The 23,819-nt window shown below is 47.9% G+C and overlaps 1 protein-coding gene across 1 annotated transcript; it reads right to left on the reverse strand.

Annotated features, from left to right (window-relative positions):
* Positions 1-578: 578 nt before the first annotated feature.
* On the reverse strand, positions 579-23,252 carry PEX14 (peroxisomal biogenesis factor 14). Its single transcript, XM_078871214.1, has 10 exons — positions 23,165-23,252; positions 22,291-22,332; positions 21,660-21,744; positions 7,609-7,728; positions 7,353-7,429; positions 6,763-6,853; positions 4,549-4,646; positions 2,887-2,954; positions 2,184-2,416; positions 579-1,395 (listed from the first exon to the last, which is right to left on the reverse strand). Exons 1-10 carry the CDS (start codon positions 23,204-23,206, stop codon positions 1,202-1,204), a joined length of 1,050 nt encoding a protein of 349 aa, XP_078727340.1. The 5' UTR covers positions 23,207-23,252; the 3' UTR covers positions 579-1,201.
* Positions 23,253-23,819: the final 567 nt, after the last annotated feature.

Here is a 23,819-nt window from a genome sequence, read left to right on the forward strand (position 1 = left end):
GTTCAGCCAAAGCCATGAATGAGATCTATTTGAATATATGTAAAATAAAAAATTTTTGCCTAAAAAGTGTAAAATTTTGGGAATTTTTTTTCACGAACATTAATTGTCTCGCACAACGAGTCTGTGTGGAAAATGTCAGCTCGATTGGATCACGGGAAGTGGGTTAAAAAACAACCGAAAGATTTGTACGGTCGTAAGCAAGCAAGCAAGCACGCAAGCAAGCAAGCACGCAAGCAAGAAGCAAGCAAACTTAATATAAAGGATTTAAAAATAGACCCCACCAACAGCCTCGTCATACAAACCAACAAAATCATTTCTGATTCAACCGCATTAATTGTTCAAACCAAACAGTTCTCGTTGAAACCTTCTGCTGCCAGGCCACCAAAATTATATGGCTTACCAAAGATATATAAAGAAGATACACCCCTTCGTCCAATCGCCACTACTATCAACTACCCCACCTACACACTGGCTCGTTTTTGGTCTGAAATCCTGTGGCGTTTCACTGGAAAAACCACCTCTGCGGTAAATGGGATAAACTCAGCCACAAAACAGCGACAAATTTTTTAGATTTATGTTTATTTGTTGAATTCATTTTACAAGTAATTGTGAAATTATACAAATGCGATTAATTGTTCTCATGGGAAGTGTTCAGCTTCGTGATCCATACTAAAATAAACCTCATGACAAGGTGAGAAATTACTTTCAGTACTTCCGATTGAGGTTGAGCTTCGGATTACATTTTACATTTTCTCAACTTTAACTTAATATTTTCATGTTGTCTAATTTTAGTTTAGTTCCTTCCATTCATTTAAAAATTACTTCGATTTCAATGAGAACATCTTTTGCTAAATTTGGTTGTGAGAATTTGAATTAAATTCACCAGTGCGGTGAAACAATTGGCGTGTAAAACTCTTGTACACCCCATGACAAGTGCTTTGGCTGTGTCGGATAGTAGAGGCTTTTAAAAAGCACAAATTTGGCCAGATCATCATTGTGGACAAACACAGAAACATATCATGAATGATTACTTTGGCTGTGAAAACCGACACGTTAATTAAATTAACCATTGTAGAGAATAAAAATAACATATCTGTCTGAATGTATGAGTGAATACAGTAGCATATGTTTGTACATAATTTTGCCCGAAAATTTAAAATGTGGATCAGTGAAAATGAGTCGATACCAAATTTATCATTGCTCAGTCCACCTCATTTTCTCCTTGAGCTTCCACCTTCGTGAGAACACAAACTTCAGTGACGACATCTTCGTCCTTGTCCTGATGCTGATGGATGAAGCCATCACCCACTTCACCGTTTTGTGTGAAACTTTGGACAGAATTAACTTTACCCTCTGCCTTCAGGATGTGGACTTCGGAATCAAGACCTGGTGATGCTGTTTAAAACAATAAAACATATCAGCAAACAATATTCATCCCCTTAAATAAACTCCTTAAAAAAAGTTATTTTTTAACAACGGTTTTATTCACAACTGGTGCGCCTGAGACACGTGGCGCCTGAGACACGTGGCGCCTGGTTCTTGGGCGAGGCGATTCGAGAGTTTAGGGACCGCGGCGTTTTTGACCTACATAAATATATATGTAAATAATAAGGCGTCCATACAAAATGTAAATTGCTTTAAAGTAGCGAATTAATTGATTGATGCCGATTTTTGATACATGCATGCATTGTCACCGGATCTGAGTACGTGTGCAAAATTGGAATTGATTGAACAGGAAGTAAACTAAATTTTAATTACAAGATTTGACCACGACACAGGAGTCAAGTTAAGTAAAACTAAGTGTTTGTCTTTTTATAAAGGTGTTGGGTGGTGACGTGGCCCAGGGGTAGCACGTTCACCTCTTGTTGCAGGGGTTCATGATTTTAATCCAGAAGGCTGCCCTGGTTACCACTGCAGATATATCAACCATAAAATATTCGCCATTTGCTTCATAGCAGACGTTAAAGATCCCCTGTCACCATTTACAAAGAGTAGGCCACTGTGCCGACGTCATGATCCAAGTTTACCAAATTATACAAATAACCTTAAAATCACTCAATTGGGATTACACGCGGCAACATGTGGCCCTACTGTGACAGTGCTGCAGACTGTGAAACACAGTGCCGTCGTGATAGCCTTGTGAGACAGTAACAGTGCAAAAGCTAAGTAATGATTATTTTTACCTGATTCATGACTTATTGGTGAAATATCGCTGCTGCTGACATTTTCACTGCTTCCAGTAAGATTGTCGGTGTTGTCCCTTGGCTGCAGTTGTTGCTCTTTATTTGTTGCCACGTTGACGTCCTGAGATATCATTGTTGAAGAAATTGTTGTTCCAGTCGAAGTAGATGGCTTCAATGCCAGCTGCCAGCTCGGCAGAATGGCTGCAGGATTCGGGGGACACGGGAACTGCTTTCTGAGTGAGACACGAAAACAGCAATGTGTGAACACCTCAACAATGTGGGCGCCTGTCTATGTTAAGTCTGTATTTTCTCCCTCTGTTCTGCATGGGTTTCCACCAGATTCTCTGGTTTCCTACCAGAGATAAAAAAAACAATGTAACTGGGATTGGTTAAACATCCCAATGCAAAACCTGCAAATTACTTGGGATTCCGCATCGCAACATGGACTATTAATGCAAAAACTTGGCCGAACTCTCCTGAAAGAGAGCCTCAATGACGCTCTCCTGGTTGAACAAGCGGATTAACAATAAATTAATCATCAACACGGAGCAAGGGCCGCCTTGAAAGCCGTGAACGAAGCCCTCGTTTTCATTCCGGCAGCCATCGACACACTCCTGCAGATGCTCGCGTGTGCGGCTAGGACTGCATCAAGAAACAGCCAATTTTGGGTTGCTCTTAACATTCGGGAGGTTTGGCAACATACCTTCCCAGCATGAGACCTTTAATGGAGGCTATTTCTGTTCGAAGATCTGAAAGCAATGGACCACTGGCCTGCATACACACATGAAAAGACAACAATCCCTAGTTTAGCCCCTTAAAATATTTAGACAAGTTAGCACCTATTAAGGCAGGTACAGATCACACCTAGCCCATACAGTGTCTGTGGTTGTGAGGGTGGTGACAGATGTAAGGATCTACAGTCATTGATGTTGGAAGTGCAAAATATGCGTGTCTGGGTAAATTTTGCTGGAAGGCTTCTGGCAAACGGAAATATGTCAGGCGGTGCCATGTACATATTATTGCTGAGTATTTTGTTTTATTTAAACTTTCTTGATTTGAAGCTTTCATGACTGCAGGAATCTATACTCTTTGGTTCTTTCAGTAAAGTCACGTAGGTATAAAATAAAATAAATCACGTTTCGGGTGCAACAAGCGTCCGTCATCAGATGGGAAAGCATGATCTGCTGAGGCAGACTGTTCTAAAATGTTTGAAATGGGTGTAGCGCAAGGGTCATAAAGAAGTGGGCGGGGCTAGTGATGTTAATGTCAGAAATTAGCATGTAACTAAGAACGGAGAGCGGCCTCCTCAACGAGGGCACAGAAGTGGCTATAATAATGCGAGAGATTAGCATGTTAATGTAAGAATGAAGAGCGTGCAATCCAAAGGCATGAGAGTGCAATCCAAAGGACATGTGAGCATGAGAGTGCAATCCAACGGCATGGGAGTGCAATGCAAAGGACATGTGAGCATGAGAGATCTAAGAGAGAGGCATAGAGAGAGACAGAGAGTCGGAAATAACAGCTGACATAGGCAGGTAGGATGGAAACATCACAGTCAGTTAAGACTTTACCTGGTTAATAACGTCCTTCCAATGATTGCTCAATTTGTACCCATCTTCTCGGCTGAAGTTGTGTCTGTGTTTATATATCTGGATGGCTTCATGAACAAATCTCTGAAGGTAGCCAGTAGGTTTGCAGAGTACCTCCGTCTTGGAAAAATCAATTTCGTGTGAGCCCACAGCGTTAAAACAATGATCATCAACGGCATAGGTATTGGTCCTACTGTGTTTCAGATCTGCCTTGTGTTCATGAACGCGGTCCGAGACATGTCGTTTCGTTTCCCCAATGCAACTGCTGACAGAAATCGGGCCAATTTGTAAGTGGGTGAGTTAATGGTGGAGACGATAGGACGGAGCGGGGTACCTACTTTGTGGATTTTTGGAAGGCCATAAAATCTGGGTGGTCTAGCAGCTGAAGGTTTTAGGGAGCTCTGCTTGGTCTGATCGATTAGAGAAGTCGATTATTTATACTTGTTTATTCAAGAAAGCTTCAGTCTTAAGACTCTTTTTCAGGAGGATTCTGCCAAGTTTTCGCAGTAGGAGGCATGATGCTGCCGTGTATAATCCCAATTGAGTAGTTTGCAGGTAATTTTTCAGCACTGCCACGTTCTGACCACTACCAATTACATTATGGGATGACATCAGAGGAAATGGAGGAACCCATGCAGAACAGAGGGAGAACATACAAACGCCACACAGAAATGTACCTGAGTAGCGAATCAAACCCAGGCACATACTTGCTGTGAGGGGACGAGTGTGACCACTTCGCCACCTTCTTTCATACGATGAGTGTTCGCACGTTTTACCTTGGATACAGCGGTGTCATCTGTCAGCCGCTCCAACTGTTTTTGTTGACGTGACAACAGCTCGTGGGTCCCTGCGACACTTGTCTGTAGTTGTGTCACTAAACACATTATACAAACATCTTAAGCCACATGTATAGTGTTATTGCATTTATTTTCATTTACGCTTGTTTACCCTGGAAACCCTCATTGGATCTCAAGACTCTTTTTCAGGAGGGTCCTGCCAAGTGCTCGCATGTCGGGAACAATGTTGCTCTGTGTAAACCCAATTAAGTGATTTGTACGTGATTTTTCATCATTGCCATGTTTGGCCAATACGAATTATAATTATTAATGACATTAATAATAAAGCCAGCAAGTCACAGGACTCTTTTCAGGCTCCTGCATTTGGGTTTTATTAGAAAATGTTTTCAGCCAATTAATGAGTGTTTATACAAGTGGGAGGAAATCCGATTCGCACGGTTGGCTATGAACGGAGTGAAAGAAGTTCAACATGCATACATACAAATCAAAGACCTCAGAGCAAACCCAAGCAGAATAGAGGGAGAACAAACGGCACAGAGAAAGGCACCCGAGTTGGGAATCGAAATCAAGGACCCGTCTTCCTGTGAAGCACAACTGTTACCACAGCACCACCACCCTGCCACCCAGGTGAAGTGACTTGAGTATTATTTCTAGACAGATGGCAGATGCTAATGAATAATTCTGGCAGCAGGGCAGCACAGTGGTGACATTCGTGCCTCGCAGCACGAAGGTCCGAGGTTCGATTCCCAACTTCGGTGCCTTTCTGTGTGGAGTTTGTCCGTCCTCCTCATGTTCTGCATTGATGTCCTCTGGGTTCTCTGGTTTGGTGCTGGCCGAGCTAAAAAAATACATATGAAATGTAGCTCTCAGAGACACAGTCTTGTTCAGTTATATATATATTTATTATGAATAAAGTCCGCCGACTCACTGATAACTTAACGAGTAACTATATACACTTGGGTAACTTAGATAACTCTATTCTGAGACAACATATCGCTAGTCTTCCAACACTACAAGGTGTCCACTCCTGGATGATGAACATGACCCGCTCCTAGGTGACGATGGCGACGAAAATTCCCCTAAAACAGCAGCCCAGCATTCCGGTTCACGCCGGCTCTTATCCCCCTCACGACCCGGCTACGCCCCTATTCCCGAACCCTCTCTTACCGCACCTGGCCCTGTCCGTCTCTGCCCTTAATACAATTTACTATCGTTAGGTCCCATGCTTCCCCTCACGCAACCCTGTCAACGCTTGTCCCATCAATCATCATTAGCAACCACTTAGGTCCCACATTACCCGAACATGACCCTGTCTGTTCCCGTTACTGCCACGGGGAGCTGTACTGTCCCTACATAACCCCGTACTGTCCTTACACATGCGATGTAATTGGTGTTAAACAACCCAATACTGAACAATCCAATACTGAAGGAGACCTGCAAATTACTTAACTGGGATAACATACAGCAACACCCCCTATTACAAAACAACTTCGCAGGACCCTACTAAAAAAAGAGTACCGGAGGTATCCCTCGATTTCCAAACTTTTGTTTACGAAATTTGCTGTAAATTATGGACACTTTTCGATTAACGAAATCGAATTTCCACAATAAAAGTTAATTATTTAGATTTAAATTAATTATCGAATCATTTTTATATTTATGTCCTTTAATACCATTTTTGTGTTATATTTTTAGGTTAAGGAATACAATTGGAATGAAACACATCCCTAAATTTATGGGAAAAGCCATTCCGATTAATTCAATTTAATTTTACATGTGTTTTGATGAACGGCTCCCTCTCATAAATCGAGGGATACCTGTACTAGGCCTCACAGTGAGGCTTTCCTGGGTAAACAAGCGTCGTAACCCTAACACATCACATTGACCTGTAAAAAATGTAATGGGGCTCGGGGAGAACATGTCGCTGTAAAGGACGATGGCCGAAAGTCAGAATGGCAGCGAAAGGAACACAGCCGGAAGGAGATGAAGCCAGATCAGCTTGAGTACAGGAAATAGACAGACTCGCATCGCAGGACTCTAAGGCATGGTGACAGTTTGTGGAGGCCTTCATCCAGCAGTATAGTAACATAGCTGATGATGGTTATGGCAACTACTGTAGGTAAATGTGAATTACAAGCGCTTTAACGGTTGTATGCAATGCACGATTGTGCATTGCTATGCTTATGCACGCACCAGCGTGGGTGAGTGAAGCGGCCATTGCAGAGACAGTGGATTCCACATCAGTGAGACGCTGGGCTTCTGCACCACGAACAGCCGCCAGCCACTAAGCACGCACAGGTCGGTCGATACAAGCACAGAAGCAAGACACCCATTGCTGCAGAGAGTAAACAATTCTCATATTTAGCTTTCCTGTGCAAAATGCGAACAAATTAATGTTTCGAGATGACGTAAGATGATTGTACCTTGCGCTAATATGAAAAATGGGTGGATGATTTTCGTAAATAACACTTTCACTGCAAAAATATCACTTGAACAATGGATAACTTATGGTAGTAGGTTTTTACCCTTTTAAACTGGGACAAAACTGACACCTTTATAGTTTTTTACCAGTTTAAAAGGGTAAAAACCTACTACTATACTTTGCCACTGGTAAAAGAGATCTCATAGTGTGAATGGATAACTTCACACATAGTAAATATACCTGCTCTGTATGCTTCGTATAACATTCGCCACAAACGTGTTGTGTATTACGTAGGATACCTGCAATCGCCTCTAATCTCGACAGCCTCACATGAGTGCAAGTGCTCGTTATCTATGCATGCCTTGTACAGCCGGTTGATGCCGAAGCCGACAGCCGCAATGACAGCTGACAGAGCGCCCACGTCCCTCCAGCGCCAAGCTGGTGAGCAAAGTAATTGTAAGCACATGAGATTCAACAAGTAGTTAGCTACTCTCAAGGCTCTCATACTTTTTGAGTTCCAGAGACAGAATCAGAGTAGAGTTGACAACACAAGGACTCTGAGAGAGCCCTGTGCGTGCAGGCCAAGTGGAATGGTCGTGACAGAAGGTTCCACTCACAGTGCCGTGATGCTGGTGGTCCTGCAGGAGACTGGGCCAAATGTTGCGCATGAGTGAGGCTGGTTCCTCCATGCACCCCAGCCCGCAGAAACACATCCTCTATCTCCACGTCTGTCAGACCTAGACACAAAAAACAAAAATATACAGGAGTGAGATGTACATCGTGTGAATGTTTAAGATTTTTAGTGAGATCCAAAATCCTACAGAAATTTTGATAATTACTGGTCATTAACACGCAGGTTTTTCGCCGGTGTAGTGAGTCCAACTGAGTCGCAGGCTTGATTTGAAGTTTTCGTGACTGCAAGGATCCTTTGGTTTTTTCGGTAAAGTCACGCAGGTGAAAACAAAATAAAATAAAACTAAATTAAATCACGTTTCAGAAGCAACACAAGCATCCGTCATCAGGTGTGACCGCTCCAGCAAAATTACTGTAGCGTATGAAGAGCTATTTAGACACATGTATATATAGGCTAATAGGGGGGGGGAGGAGCCAAGGGGTGGGGGGGGGGCAGGCCGTGTGGCGTCGCGGGCGGTTGGGCAGGGGATTAGCATGAGTTAAGCCGATAGATAACCATCTTTTTTCTTTGTGATGCCAGGGGAGGGTGAGTGTCGGTACTATGACTGTACGACAAAAGTGGTGGGGGGGGGGAAACGGGGGGGGAGGGGGAGGAGAGTGGGATGGGGGGGACAATTTTTTGCGCTATTGAAACACTGTTGTACATTAAAATTTCTTAGTGATGGTAGTGTATCAGGCTGGGAGTAAAAGACTGGAAATATGGATATGGCTGTAAAATTATAGGGCAGAATTAAGCCGATAGATAACCATCTTTTTCTTTCTTTGGGGGATAATTTTTTGTGCTATTGAAACACTGTTGTACATCAAAATTTCCTAGTGTTGGTGGTGTATCAGGCTGGGAGTAAAAGACTGGAAATATGGATATGGCTGTAAAATTATAAGGCAGCTGAAGTTTGACTTGGTTGATGACATCCTTTCAATGATTGCTTAATTTGAAACCATCCTCTCGGTTGAAGTTGTGTCTATGTTTGTATATCTGGATGGCTTCATGGACAAATCTTTGGTAGTATCCAGACGGCTTGCAGAGTACTTTGGTATCGGAGAAAACAATATCATGAGAACCTGCTGTGTTGAAACAATGATCAGCTACGGCAGAAGAATTCGTCCTACCGTGTTTTAAATCTGACTTGTGCTCGTGATTTATTTATTTATAATAATATGCCTCCATCTAATCTTTTTTCTTACATCACACGACTATGCCCCGTATTATAGACTGCCATAGACAGACCCCAACATTGAATTATACACCGCGTTACTATAGACTATAATATTAGACTTGTAATATTACACTATGTATTATTCTACCAACCCTATTGTATACCACATTGCTGTATATTCACTATGCAATTACGATACTATATATTACCTCATGAATTATATTAAACATTACACTGTTATACTATTTATTATTATACAATCTTCTATAAACCATACCATTGACCGTCGCGTGAAAGGTACTAAGAGGCAATGCCAGCGAATGGACTGCAGTCTGAAAGTCACCGTAAAACAAAATCAATCAAGACCCAAAATGATGTATCACGTCCTTCCAATGATTGCTGAGCCAGAATCCATCTTCTCAATTGAAATTGAACGAATCTCTCATGGTAGATTAGTTCACGAGGCAATCCACATATTCCTGGATTTGAAGCTTTCGTGACTGCAAGAATTCATACTCTTATGTTTTTTTAGTAGTCACGTAGGTAAAAATAAATAAAAATAAATACATAATAAAAATAAAATAATAAATCACGTTTCAGAGGCAACACAAGCTTCCTTCATCAGGTGTAAAAAGGCACAGCAAAATAACTGCAGGGTGGGGGGGGGGGTTTGAGGTGTGGGTGGAGCCAGGAAGGTGATCCTAGAGGACAGGTGCAACGGATGGTGGAGGGAGGACGAGGTGCAGGATGGGGCGGGTGTGGATGGAGCCAGGAAGGTGATCCTAAAGTTGAGAGGGGGAGGGGCTTGTCTGAATGTGGCAGCCAGGATGATGGTCCTCGGGGGCGGTGCTAAAAGAGAACAATGGTGCACATCGGCTCATGGTTGTGGCCGGTGTTAGCTGATAATAAGCATAAAAGTAAGCAATACTGGTAAACGCTGGGGATGTCAACACTTGGTAAAATAGTTCAAGACTTGGTCCAACATGGATTGAATTCGGATGTACCTGCACTGGTTAGGCATTGCCTCACCAACACTTATTTTACTTGGAATGGCACCTTCTACAAACAGAATGAGGGTACCTCTATGGGCTCCCCCTTGTCACCAGTGACAGCCAATGTGTTCATGGAAAAGTTTGAATCAGACGCCATCCAGACGTCCACCCTGCATCCTTCCCTGTGGAAAAGGTATGTGGATGACACTTTCGTCATTTGGCCACATGGCCTCCCAGCATTGAACCACTTCCTGGACCACGTCAATTCCAGACACCCATCCATCAGATTCACCATGGAAGTGGAGAGAGATGGCAAACTACCATTCTTAGATATTCTGTTTGAGAGAAGACCAGATGGATCCTTGGGACATTCTGTCTACAGGAAAGCCACCCACACAGATTCCTACTTGAAACCTGATTCCCACCACCACCAGTCTCAAAATAATTCTCTCATCAAAACACTATACCACAGAGCTCATGGCATTTCTGACCAACACCACCTGGCTAGTGAATTGAGACATGTACATCGGGCCCTCAGGATGAACGGATACTCTGACCGCACCATCCGCCAAGCTGTTATATAGAAACAGCCACTTGAAACTCCGATCAAAACTATCACGTTGCCATACATAGCAGGCGTGACCAAAAAGATTTCCAAAATTCTAAACAAACATAAGATCCAAGTCCGATTCAGTACAGTACATAAAATCCGTGATCTAATTCCATGTGTGAAGGATGTCATTCCTGACTTGCAATACCCTGGAGTCTATAAACTGAGTTGCAGCTGTGGTGATTGTTACATTGGGGAAACGAAACGTCATATCCCTGATCGTGTCCGCGAGCACAAGTCAGATCTGAAACATGGCAAAATTGAGTCTTCCGCCGTTGCCGATCATTGCTACAACGCTGTGGGCTCTCATGAGATTGTCTTTTCCGAGACCAAGGTGCTCTGCAAACCTTCTGGCTACCATCAGAGGTTTGTACACGAAGCCATCCAGATATACAAACACAGACGTAACTTCAACCGTGATGATAGGTACAAACTGAGTAATCATTGGAAAGATGTCATTAACCATGTGTAGTGTTGTAAAGGACGGACTAATACACTTCTTTATGGCACAGTTTGTTGTCTTAATTACACAGTCCCTAACACACAAGGGGTATACGGTCCCCTTACCCGTTAACCTGAGGTACAGCCTCCGACCCTGCACAGCTCACACTCACACTTAGCTCCTATTCTAAGGAGCTACAGCCTCTGGACTTGCCGGCTATCTAATCTCCCCGCTAGCCTAGCGTCCTCCAGCTGGGACCTAGGGCAGGCACACTGACCCGCCGCTGGCCCGGTGGGTCCCCGACCTCTGGTCACTCAAGACCTTCGCCCTCACAAGGGCGGGAAGGCTGGGAGCCAGGGTCCTATCCAGGACCTATCTCCCCTGACCACTGGTTACACTGAGCCCTAGCCCTGACACGGGCTGGAAGGCTTGGTCCAGGGTCCTAGCTGTCTTCGGCCGACTTGGGTCTTCGTGTAGCAGAACTGGCCAAGAGCTCTCAGCGCTCCTGCTTTTATACCTGTTCGTGGCTGGGTTGACCAATCCCCAGCCACCTCGTGGACCCCTCCGATTGGTCCTTCCCAATCTGGCATTTGGATCCTACCTCACCCCATTTGACCCTAACCGTTTGATTGAGCGGGAAAACCTTGTTTACTAACTGCTCTCTCACAGCTTGCGAACAGCGAGTAGTTATCACCACTACACATGTAAAAAAGATTGAACTACATATATTTGTACCATCTTATTTGACAGGTACTATTCTACTTTACCGAGTGTTGACATCCCCAGCGTTGACCAGTATTGCTTATTTTTATGCTTATTATCAGCTAACACCGGCCACAACCATGAGCCGATGTGCACCATTGTTCTCTTTTAGCCCCGCTCCCGAGGATTTTCATCCTGGCTGCCACATTCAGACAAGCCCCTCCCCCCCTCAACTCTAGGATCACCTTCTCCTTCCTGGCTCCACCCACACCCCAAACCCGTCCTCCTTGGCTCCTCCCCCCTCCTCTTACCCTATATAATAAAATGTCCCATCACAAATAACTCTCACTACAGTGATTTTGCTGTGCCTTTTTACACCTGATGAAGGAAGCTTGTGTTGCCTTCGAAACGTCGTGATTTATTATTTCATTTCTATTATTAGTTCTATTATTTTTATTATTTATTTTTACCTACGTGACTTTACCGGAAAAACATAAGAGTATGAATCCTTGCAGTCACGAAAGCTTCAAATCTAGAAATATGTGGATTGCCTCGTGAACTAATCTACCATGACAGATTCGTTCAATTTCAACCGAGAAGATGGATTCTGGCTCAGCAATCATTGGAAGGACGTGATAAACCATTTGGAGTCTTGATCGATTTGGTTTTACGGTGACTTTCAGACTGCAGTCCATTCACTGGCATTGCCTCTTAGTACCTTTCACGCGACGGTCAATGGTATGGTTTATAGAAGATTGTATAATAATAAATAGTATAACAGTGTAATGTTTAATATAATTCATGAGGTAATAGTATCGTAATTGCATAGTGAATATACAGCAGTGTGGTATACAATAGGGTTGGTAGAATAATACAGTGTAATATTACAAGTCTAATATTATTATAGTCTATAGTAACGCAGTGTATAATTCAATGTTGGGGTCTGTCTATGGCAGTTTATAGTCGTGTGATGTAAGAAAAAAGATTAGATGGAGGCATATAATTTTTGCGACATTGAAGTGTAATGTATAATGACTTATTGTTAGTAGCTCAGCTTATTGGAGATTATATTGAGTATATTGATGTAGTTAATATTTAGTTCTTTCACATCGGTTTATTGTATGATAGTGGGTGTTGCGGTTCATTAGCGTCAATATACTAAATGCCTCTGTTGATATGTAAACTCTGACTTTAACATAGCCACTTCCGTGACCAGTTACATGCCAATTCCTCACATTAACATCATGCTAATCTCCCAATTACATGCCAATTTCTGACTTTAACATCCTGCTAATTCTCTCACATTATCACAGCTTATTCAATGCTAAATTATTCTGTTGATATGTAAACTTATTTGTCAAGGCGCTCTTCTCCTCCCACCCAGGTTAAAATACGCTGCCAAGCTTAGCAATGTTCATTGGAGCGCTGTCTTTCAGACAGCTCTGTCTTCACCTGAGGACGGCTGCTTGTGCTGTGGCCGAAACGTCGTGAGAATTTTATTTTATTATGTTTATTTTTATTATTTTATTATTTCCTTTCTACGTGACTTTACTGAAAGAACCAAGAAGATTAATCCCTGCAGTCACGAAAGCTTTAAATCGAAATCCACCCAGTGCTGTCCGCGACGTAGGAACATCGCACAGTGACATCCCTAATGTCACTACACAGGTAATATTACGATTCATAATCTTATTGTTGAGTTAGGCCACGTTATGGTAGGACCAAATTTGTGTCATTCAGACACTCCGCCACCTATCAAAGTCAAAGAAATTAAACTGTCATGTGAACAAGTGTTAATTACGTGGTCACATGTAATCTAATTGGTACATTTGTGTTTAACTTATAGGTGAACTGAAAAAAATATTGACGCGTAAAATACTTACACACACGTGATCATGAAATGTGTTTGGCTATGTTGAGTGGTGGAGGGTCTTAAGACAAATTTGGTAAGATCACGTGAATTAATTGGTTAATTGTGAATTGCCATAAATGTGTAGTGAGTTGCAGGGAGACGGACGACGGAGTTGAGGCACACTGTTTTTATTAACTCAGGGACAGACACAATAGTTGAAGGGGTAACGGCCCCTTCACCCGTACTAGCTGGGAAACCACTCTAGTACTAAGTCCCCTGTCCTGTTCCCCAGTCCTCCTCTAATGGACTACGGGAGGCTGTCTGATCTGGCCCTGGTAAGCACAGATCCCGGCACCAGCTAAGCCGGCCTTGCCCTTACAAGGGCAGAGGTCCGGAAGCTCTTGGGCCGCGCCGCTGGCTTACCCAGCTCGGCCCTGACAAGGGCAGCGAGACAGGGGAGTCCCAGGGCCTAATCTCCCGGTCTTCAGACTTCACTGGTCAGCTTCGTGTCAACTGGCCCCGAGCTCTCTGGCTCCCCGCCTTTTATAGAGATCCCCTCGGAGGGGCGGGGTTATGGGGGATCACAGAGCCCCCATGGCCCCCCAGTGGTTAACGGATGCGGACGTCGGTGTGGCCACCCGTGTGTGTGGGTACAGACACCCCTGTGTTTCTCGTCCGCCTTTTCTCCCGTAATAACCCCTACAAATCTGTAATAACAGCCATAGAGGGTTCACGTGGGGATTGGCTTGCCGGTCCTGCTTGTAGCCAATAAGGGTTGAGATAGGGACCATGGCCCATGCGTCATCACGACAGGTCATCAGGAGTGATTGGCCTAGCCATTCGGGGCCCCAGCTAATGGGGAGCCGGATGAGGGGCGTGGTCCCGGGATTGACAGGGAACCATCGAGAATGGTCGAAGCTGTCCATGAACGATTGGCTGGGGGAACCACGTGACGAAGGTATTAAGAGCGAGTGAGAGAGAACGATCGAGAGCAGACTGAAACTGACAAGAGCAGGGTCACGCGCGGACGGGGGCTCGGGTTGCCACGTGCGCGGTGGGGACTTAGTGCGTAGTCTGTCCTCTCTCCGTTGTCTGCCAGCAACGGAGAGTGAGTGAGCAAAGTGTATTGTGGAGTGGAAATAAAAGGACTGATTCCGAAGCCGTCTCCTGGAGGATTATTACACTGGTGTCAGAAGTAATTCTGCGACTGTTTGGACGATCGTCAAGATGTCTAAACACCCCAGAAAAAAGAACCTGCCCGTGCCTCTATCGGAGGAAGAGGTCGAGACGGACGAAGATGAGCTGTTGGGAGCTACAGCCCTTATGCCGCCTGCTGATGACACTCTCCTCGACGCCTCTCAGCGTCGACCGGGGGAAGATGCGACCACCGCAGGAACAAAAGACGAATGGCGGCTGATGGCGGTGCAGATTGAGTCGTTACGCGCCATTCTGCTAAGCCTGGTGACCGCGGTGGCGTCCTCACCAGCCGTGGGTCGCCAGATCGCCGATCAGCTGGACGCCGCGGGAAGAGGTCCTGAAAAGGAATCGGAGTCCGCCATTGCTCCTGCCACGCAGGAGGACGCCGTCGTCTTGGGTGGGGCGGCTGCGCCGGAGTCGTCAGACGCCATTTTGAGCGCGCCTACCACCACGCGGCCGCCGGATGCCATTTTGCCTGCAGCGGGTGGAGAGCGGGAACGGCAGTCGGAGACGCCCACGGCGCGCGCGTGCCGCCGCGGACATCGCCTTCCACAAATTAAAGAATTTATCGCCGGCGGCGATTGGAGTGCTTTTACGTGGTGCTTCGAGTCAGCTTTTAGATCTGTCAACTGGACGGAGGAAGAAGCGCTGGGAGCGCTACCTACGCTGCTCGATGATGTGTCTCTGGGAGTCTTCCGCTCCATCCCGGCGTCCAAAAAGAGATGGCGGAATTTTACGACCCGCCGACATCGGCCACCAGGAAATTTATGTCGCGTTGCCGGGCACCGCAGGAATCGCCGTTGGCCTATCGGGGGGCGTTGATGGCGATGGCCATGGCCGCCTACCCCGACGCAACGGCCGAGCATTTGGATCCACTCATCCTTTCCCGCATGCTGGAGTTGTCTCAGGAGCTCAACATCTCTCTACCAGTGTGCGGCCACGAACCGCTTTCATCGCGGTGGGTGGCGCGCTGCCTGGACGCTAAGTTTAATATCAAGCGGTGGGACCAGATGGCGGCGTGGACGGGGAAACCCGAGATCGACGGGCCGCCTCTGGGGTGGTCTCTGCGACTGGTTGTCCACTGCTCCGACGACTCGGGCGACGACGACGTGCTGGCTGCTGCTGTTCCGCACGGGATTCCGGGACGGCGGCTGCGTGACCAGCGTGGCGACTACACGGGCCGTCCGCGCGCAACGGCCGGGTCGTCCGACCACCGGCCGACGTCGGCCGCATGTTTCAAGTGCGGCAGACGAGGCCATTTCGCCCGCGACGGCCGCTGCCGACCTCTGCTTTCGCCTCTTCCGCCGAGGGGACCTCCATCTCCTCCACCTGCTGCGGAACTGCAACAACCTCGGGCGAGTCGGCACAAATCGCACACCCGGCAGGTCATGTCACATCACTCATCCACTCGCACTCATTCTTACACTCCTAAGGATAATTTTACTTCTCCTGCTCCATTGACACGCTCTGCTACACAGTGGAAGAAATTGGCTCGCAGGATTGTGGCTGTGGCGTCGGGCTCGTCGACGGTACGAGGTACCATCGACGTCGTTGACGTCCGTATCTTGGTGGACACTGGCGCATCGGCTACCATCATTTCGGATGTTATTTTTCATTTGTTGTCCATTCCTGCGTTGCGGATACGCAAGGTTAATGATGCGTGTGTTGCCGCCAATGGGGGGAGCATGGGTATCTGCGGACAGGTGGATGTGAGCATCGCTATCGGAAATATCACCGCCGCAGGACCTGTGTTAATTTCTCGCTCGCTAGCTGTTCCATGCTTGTTGGGTACGGATTTCCTGCGCCGGATGCCATTGAGAATACGGGTCGACCAGGACTGTTTGGAAATGCCGAGGGGTCGTAGGATGGCGTTCCTGCCTTCCCTGCTGGCCAAGGCGCCTACAGGTAACGCAGTTACTGCTGTAGTTGCGGCTACGGTGGAGGTTCCATCGGGAGCGCAAATGCTTATCCCGCTGCGTTACCGAAAACCACTTCAAATGGGAAGGGGTGCGAAAGGCGTGCTATTATCCCCATCGAATTCCGTATCGAAATCTTTTTCCTTGGCGGCGGCACAAACGATCGTGCGCCCAGGTCAGGCACCTTTCATACAGGTCTTGAATGGGGGACCTGACCGCGTTGTTGTTCCGGAGGGATCGGTGCTGGCTCACGCCACTACCGATTTCGCCTCTTGTGAAAAACCGCCGCGCACTCGGATGCCCGCGAATGGGCCTCCGCATGATTGTTCACAAGAACGCTGGATCGCGGATTTATGCGGAGAGAATTCTTCCTTGTCAAATGAACATAGGAACGCCTTGCGTTCGCTGTTGCTGCAGTACACTGATGTGTTCAGCAGAAATGATTTGGACCTCGGCCGCACATCGCTTTTGTCGCACCATATTGAAACCGGTGCGGCGCCTCCTGTCTGTATGCACCCTCCCCGCATGAGCCCGGCGGAAAGGGAACACGTGTGTGGGGCAGTAGATGAATTGCTGGCGGCGGATATTATCTCGCCATCCAACAGCCCTTGGGGCGCGCCCGTCGTTTTGGTTAAGAAAAAAGATGGTGGTACGAGGTTTTGCGTTGATTTCCGCCGGTTGAACAAAATCTCGGTAGCGGACGCGTACCCCTTACCGAGGATGGATGACTCATTGGATGCTTTATCGGGTGCTAAATTATTTTCCACCCTTGACCTGTCCTCGGGCTTCTGGCAGCTTCCCCTCGATGACGAGTCAAAAGCCAAAACGGCATTCCGCACGCCGCAAGGCCTCTTTGAATTTAATCGGTTGCCGATGGGCCTGAACGCGGCTCCGGCCACGTTTCAGCGGCTCATGGAATTGGTGTTGGCGGGACTGCAGTGGGAAACGTGCCTCATATATCTAGACGATATAATTGTCTTTAGCCGCACGTTCGAGGAACATCTCCAACGCCTTGAGACAGTGTTTCAAAGAATGCGTGCGGCTGACCTTAAGTTTAAACCGAGGAAATGCCACCTCCTGCAACACTCCGTCCGTTACCTGGGTCATATTGTCAGTTCGGACGGTGTATCCACTGACCCTCTGAAAACGAAGTGTGTACGTGAGTGGCCCACACCCACCTCGGTGGGTGATGTTCGGCGGTTTATTGGATTCGCTTCCTATTATCGCCGCTTCGTTAAGAACTTTGCGACGCTGGCAAAACCATTACACGTTCTGACTGGCAAAAATCAAAGGTTTAAATGGGGGGCAGAGGAAGAAACTTCCTTTATGGCACTTCGGGACCACCTCGCCACGGCGCCTACGTTAGATTACCCAGATTTTTCCGCAGCCGTTCATCCTTGATACGGATGCTAGTGATATCGGCATTGGGGCCGTTTTGTCGCAACGTAAGGACGGGGTTGAGAGGGTGGTGGCGTACGGCAGCAGGGTTCTGTCCCCTGCGGAAACGCGATATTGCGTGACAAGGCGGGAACTTTTGACAATTGTCCATTTTGTTCAATTGTACCGACCGTACCTGTATGGACGGAAATTCCTGGTCCGCACTGATCATGCGGCTTTGTAATATTCCCTCAAATTGGATCAGCCGTCAGGCCAATTGGCCCGGTGGTTGGAATCGTTACAGGAATTTTCCTTCGATATAACATACCGAAAGGGGCCCGTCATGCGAACGCTGATGCGCTCTCAAGGCTGCCGCCCGTTCCTCCGTGCACTTGCCTGACGGGCACGCACCGCTGCGCCGCACCGCCCACGTCGCCCTGCCCGGTTATGGGGGCGATAGCGAATGAGGACGACGCAGGGGCGAAAGCGAAAGAGGACCAGCAGGTGTCGGTGGACACCGATGATACCTTACGGCTGCCGCACGCGGTCTGGTTGCGCGAGCAGGAGGCCGATGCCTCGCTGTCTCCGCTACGTAAATTGGTTGGGAAACAGAAATCGCAATTGGCGGGCTGGAAGTGGCAGATGTTCCGGGGTAAGTCGGGATTGCTAATGTGTACCGACGGGGTGTCTGACCGACCACGCTTGGTGGTGCCTACTTCGCTTCGCTACGACCTGCTCCGTGCTCTGCACGCTGATAAGTTGATGCACTTCGGCGTCCAAAAGACTGTGGCCGCGATGCAAAAGGATTTTTTCTGGGCCGGTATGACGGCGGACATCAATGATTTTGTCCGCTCATGCCATGACTGTGCGAAAAGGAAGCCGCCTCGGAACCACTATGTACCACCGTTGTGTTCCATTGAAGTGTCCCGTATCAACGAATTAGTGGCTCTCGACATTCTGGGGCCGTTTCCCCCGTCGGCTAGGGGCAATAAATATCTTCTGGTCGGGGTGGAATATTTTTCTCGATGGCCGATGGCCTGGCCTCTGAAAGGCTGCTCACAGATCAAGGCCGGAATTTCTCCTCTAAATTGCTTAGGGAAGTTTGTGACGCGCTGGGTACAAAGAAAGTTCGCACCTCCCCATACCATCCACAAACAGATGGTATGGTGGAACGATTCAACCGTACCCTTTCCGCTATGCTTTGTCACACGGTCAGTGAAAAGCAAACCGATTGGGACTTGCACATACCAGGCGTCTTGGCGGCATACCGCATGGTTCCGCACACGTCCACGGGATACTCACCGTTTTTTTTTTATGTATGGCCGTGAAAATGTTCCACCCATCGATGTGTAACTGGGTACGCCGAGTAAACAACCGTCCCGCTCCCTGCCTGACCACGTGCGTGACTCGCTTGAACGAGTAACGGAAGCGCGAGAGGCTGCCCGGTGTGCGACGGCCCGTGCTCAGGCAAGGAACGAACGGTACGCGCGTCGATCGCATACTCGCATGCCCTGGTCAGTGGGAGACCTGGCGTGGCTCCACTGCCCCCAGGTACCGGCGGGCACATCCCCTAAACTGCACAGGCCATGGCGGGGGCCTGTGACGCTCGTAGATGTTCGGAACTCGCAAAGTATCCGCGTTCAATATGGCAAACATCGGTGGTATGTTCATTCCTCGCGACTTAAACCCTATGTTGACGCGCGTGTCGGTCCTTCATCCCCAATAGCTGACCTGCCGGGTTCTGCTGGGCCGACTGCGCCGCTTGACACGCCCGATGATCCCAGGGGGGACTGTGTTGTGCCTCCTGCAGATGAACAGGTTCTGAGGGCTGAGGAAGCCCCCGCTGCCCCCCCTCCAACGGGGCCCGCCCTGGACGTAACCAAGCACCAACAACCGACTTCTTCTTCGAGCCTGCCACCTCCTGTTCATCCGGAAGCAAAGCGACCTTGCGCTGGGAGCGGAGAGGGTCCCGCGTCGCGTACGCGGTCGAAATCTCTTCCGTTTCGTTAACGTTTGATCGTTCGCTGATTCCCTGTCGTTACCGCGCTGCAGGGGCGCCCTAATGTATGTTGTGATTTTTTTTATAATTATTATGGGTGACTGTTTTACATGTTGTTAGGCGCGGGAACGCCGGTTCACCCTCAAATTGTTAAACGCACCTTGGTGCCCTAATAAGATGTTGCGGAATTGGTTCTTCACCCTTTTCCCAGCCGAGACGGCTAAATTTTTTCACCGGGGGGGGGGTGATGTAATAACAGCCATAGAGGGTTCACGTGGGGATTGGCTTGCCGGTCCTGCTTGTAGCCAATAAGGGTTGAGATAGGGACCATGGCCCATGCGTCATCACGACAGGTCATCAGGAGTGATTGGCCTAGCCATTCGGGGCCCCAGCTAATGGGGAGCCGGATGAGCGGCGTGGTCCCGGGATTGACAGGGAACCATCGAGAATGGTCGAAGCTGTCCATGAACGATTGGCTGGGGGAACCACGTGACGAAGGTATTAAGAGCGAGTGAGAGAGAACGATCGAGAGCAGACTGAAACTGACAAGAGCAGGGTCACGCGCGGACGGGGCCTCGGGTTGCCACGTGCGCGGTGGGGACTTCGTGCGTAGTCTGTCCTCTCTCCGTTGTCTGCCAGCAACGGAGAGTGAGTGAGCAAAGTGTATTGTGGAGTGGAAATAAAAGGACTGATTCCGAAGCCGTCTCCTGGAGGATTATTACAAATCCATCATAATTAACCTTTGTATAGTGGACTTATTTTGTTCATAAATGTTGAGAAATTTACAGGAAATATTTTGGACATTTAAATACTGTACGCGCAGTAGTTTGGAGACTTTTATCAGCCTGCCAGAAGATCTCCTCGTGGTGACGGTGACGCAGGCTACACCAGGGGTCGGCACCCTAAATGATAAGAGCCATTTTTTCCGGTCCTTAATAAATAACGTCACAAAACAGTACTTAAAAGAGCCGAATGCGGCTCTGGAGCCACAGTTTTGTGCGGCATAGCGTTGTGGTCATAGGCGGGCATGTGAGCTGTACTTAAGGGTACTGAGAGTGCTTGTTATGAACCGTGGGTGTTTCACTGATAGATGAACACAGGAGTGGTAACTGTAGGCACATGGTGATGGCTGCACAGAACGGTGTGGAACTGAATGTGCCTATAACTAATTTGGGGTGAGCAATTGTGTAAGCAGGACTTCTAGCTGGTGTACAGAAGTCACAGCTAGTTGTCTAGGGGCTTCCCTAGTCTCAGACCGAGTCAATTTGACCCACAAATGTAGGTAATGCTAACATCAGGTTACAGGTATTTGCATAGATAAATCTGCAATCATGAGGTAACCAGCGTGATGCTACTCATATTTGACACAGTTGATACGTGGGCTAGTGTCCGATAACCTGTGTACCAAGCTGGCTGAGCACGAGTTTGTAATTGTATATCTGCGAGTGCAATTGCGTCGGTGTGTTAGGTGGAGCAGAGTATTCGGGTTGTGCTGGCACTCTGCCCTATCTATAATATCTTGGAGGGGTGAGCTCTATTAAAAGTGAACTCAGACCCCCCACCTGTCTCGACGCCTAATCTCGGAAGGCGGTTCTCACCATCGCAACCCCACTCATGGTACATACCCTAAGACGTCCTGGTTTTACAAATGTTGTACACATGGAGGGCAAGGGTCTGGAGGACCCCACATGGGCCCTGGGTTCTCGCATCCGAGCCTCCCGTGACACTCACCTTTCTTGCGTAGGAACGCCCTCTGTATCTTTGGAGGACTTCCAGCCACTCGTGGATTTTTCAGGAATTTGACGGCTATATCAACCTGTCCACAGAATCACAAACATCCCTTTTACGCGCCATATTTTGGAGCAAGGTCTAATAGTGAGAGCCTATTACTGTCCACATGTTTCAGAACTATTGGCAAGCCATGTGGTGTCCTCGTTCTTCACAACAATACAACGTATTGAGGGTAGAGAGCCAAAGTAAATGGTGGTAACATTTGAGCTCAATTTTCACATCCACTGATCTACAACAATACGCGTAACAAATCAAGTATTGCCAGAGGTTCGTCTCTGTTATGCCCGACGAGAACCCAGTTCAATTGAAACCATTGTTCTCTGCTGATACCCAGCCCTACATCTTCATTGAATATACAGCTCCCATCTCACTGCATACATGGCATCTCTTATCTCTCTATCTGTCATTCATAGCTCACATCCCCCTATAGCTACACCTGGTAAGATTTTACTTTTCGGATTTGGAACCAGCCGGAACCTATACAGGTATTTGGAAGGACATAAAATGTTGCGTTCAATGCACCCCTCGAGGAAATGACAGAACATTGCTCACAACATTCAACTCCACTTACTAAATGTTCTCTTGACGCATTGCCTGTTACAGCATCCACCTCCTGAAATTGAGACAGAAACTGCACGGTCAGATAAAACGTAACGGCACCAACAAAAACATTGCTGCTTCAATCCTACATATTAGCGTCCAAAGATAATGTATTTACAAGTCGTGGCAATAGCAAAAAGTACAGTACTTGCCAATACGCAAAGTTACACGTTGACCCACGCGCCATGTATGGCAAGCACGTTCGGTGAGAGCAAGTAGTGCAACCAAAACAAAAACATAAAAAACCGTAACACACAAACTGCTTTAATCCACACGTCATTTCCTTCGTGGTTCAATAAGGCCCAGTGCGTCATCGTCATTGCGGTGCTGCTGCTGTTGTTGTTACTACTGCGCTTAGGGAGGGAGCACGAAGATGACGGCGGCGGCCCTGTTGCAGCAGTGGACAGAGCATGGCTACTGACAAACCCTGGCCATAGTCGCCGCTTCCTTCCCAACCACCATGCCATGTGCGCGTCATGGGGATGGGTTCGACCATACTTCACCACGCTGGTAAGTGCAGCATGAAAGGGCCACAGGGCCGGGCCCGAAGTCGATCACAGACCACGGCTCGAACATCCGCCCACAACAGCGCGAGGTGCTGCTGCTGCTCCAGACACCCGGCAGCACCACACGACGACGACTCCCGAAGCCGTTACGCAACCGTTGTAGTTGCACCGGGGTTCGCGCGCTCCCTCATCACAGACCACTCTCGGCGTTGAAGACCGCGCGAGGGAGCCCCAAAACTTTCACCCAAACGCGCGCCCGCACGGCTGCGCCAAGCAGCGTCCGTGCGAGGGCGCGAAGTCGCCGAGAGAGAATACGTCCCCACGCCAGCGGCCACTCGCCTCGGTCGCGACCACGAAACCAACCCGCTCCGTGTCCGCCATGGCAGAGCAGGGCGACCAATCGACGGCCGAGTCGCTCGCGCTCAGGGCGACCAATCGACGGCCGAGTCGCTCGCGCTCAAGGCGACCAATCGACGGCCGAGTCGCTCGCGCTCAGGGCGACCAATCGACGGCCGAGTCGCTCGCGCTCAGGGCGACCAATCGACGGCCGAGTCGCTCGCGCTCATGGCGACCAATCGACGGCCGAGTCGCTCGCGCTCAGGGAGGTCAGAGTCAGAATGTTTATTTATCCTGGAGGAATCCGATGAGCTACGAAGCTCTTTTTCACAGACGTCCAGATACGTGGATTTCCAAGTCACGGATTAGGATTGGTCGCATCCTAGCATGGAGTCAAACCCCAATTGACTCTGGATTTGGATTCACATAATTCTGAGTTCATTACCTAATATAATGAGCCAAGGATGTGTGTGTAACGCGCGTGACGTCACTCCAAGTCGGCCAGCCCCCCCCCATCATTCATAATCATAAACAGGTGTCCTTCTTCTTGGTTCTTTCGGTAAAGTCACGTAGAAGGGAAGTAATAAAATAATAAAAATAAAACATAATAAAATAATTCTCACGACGTTTCGGCCACAACGCAGGCAGCCGTCCTCAG

Source organism: Lampetra fluviatilis, chromosome 32 (genome assembly GCF_964198595.1).
Source record: "Lampetra fluviatilis chromosome 32, kcLamFluv1.1, whole genome shotgun sequence".
Classification (NCBI taxonomy): Eukaryota; Metazoa; Chordata; class Hyperoartia; order Petromyzontiformes; family Petromyzontidae; genus Lampetra; species Lampetra fluviatilis.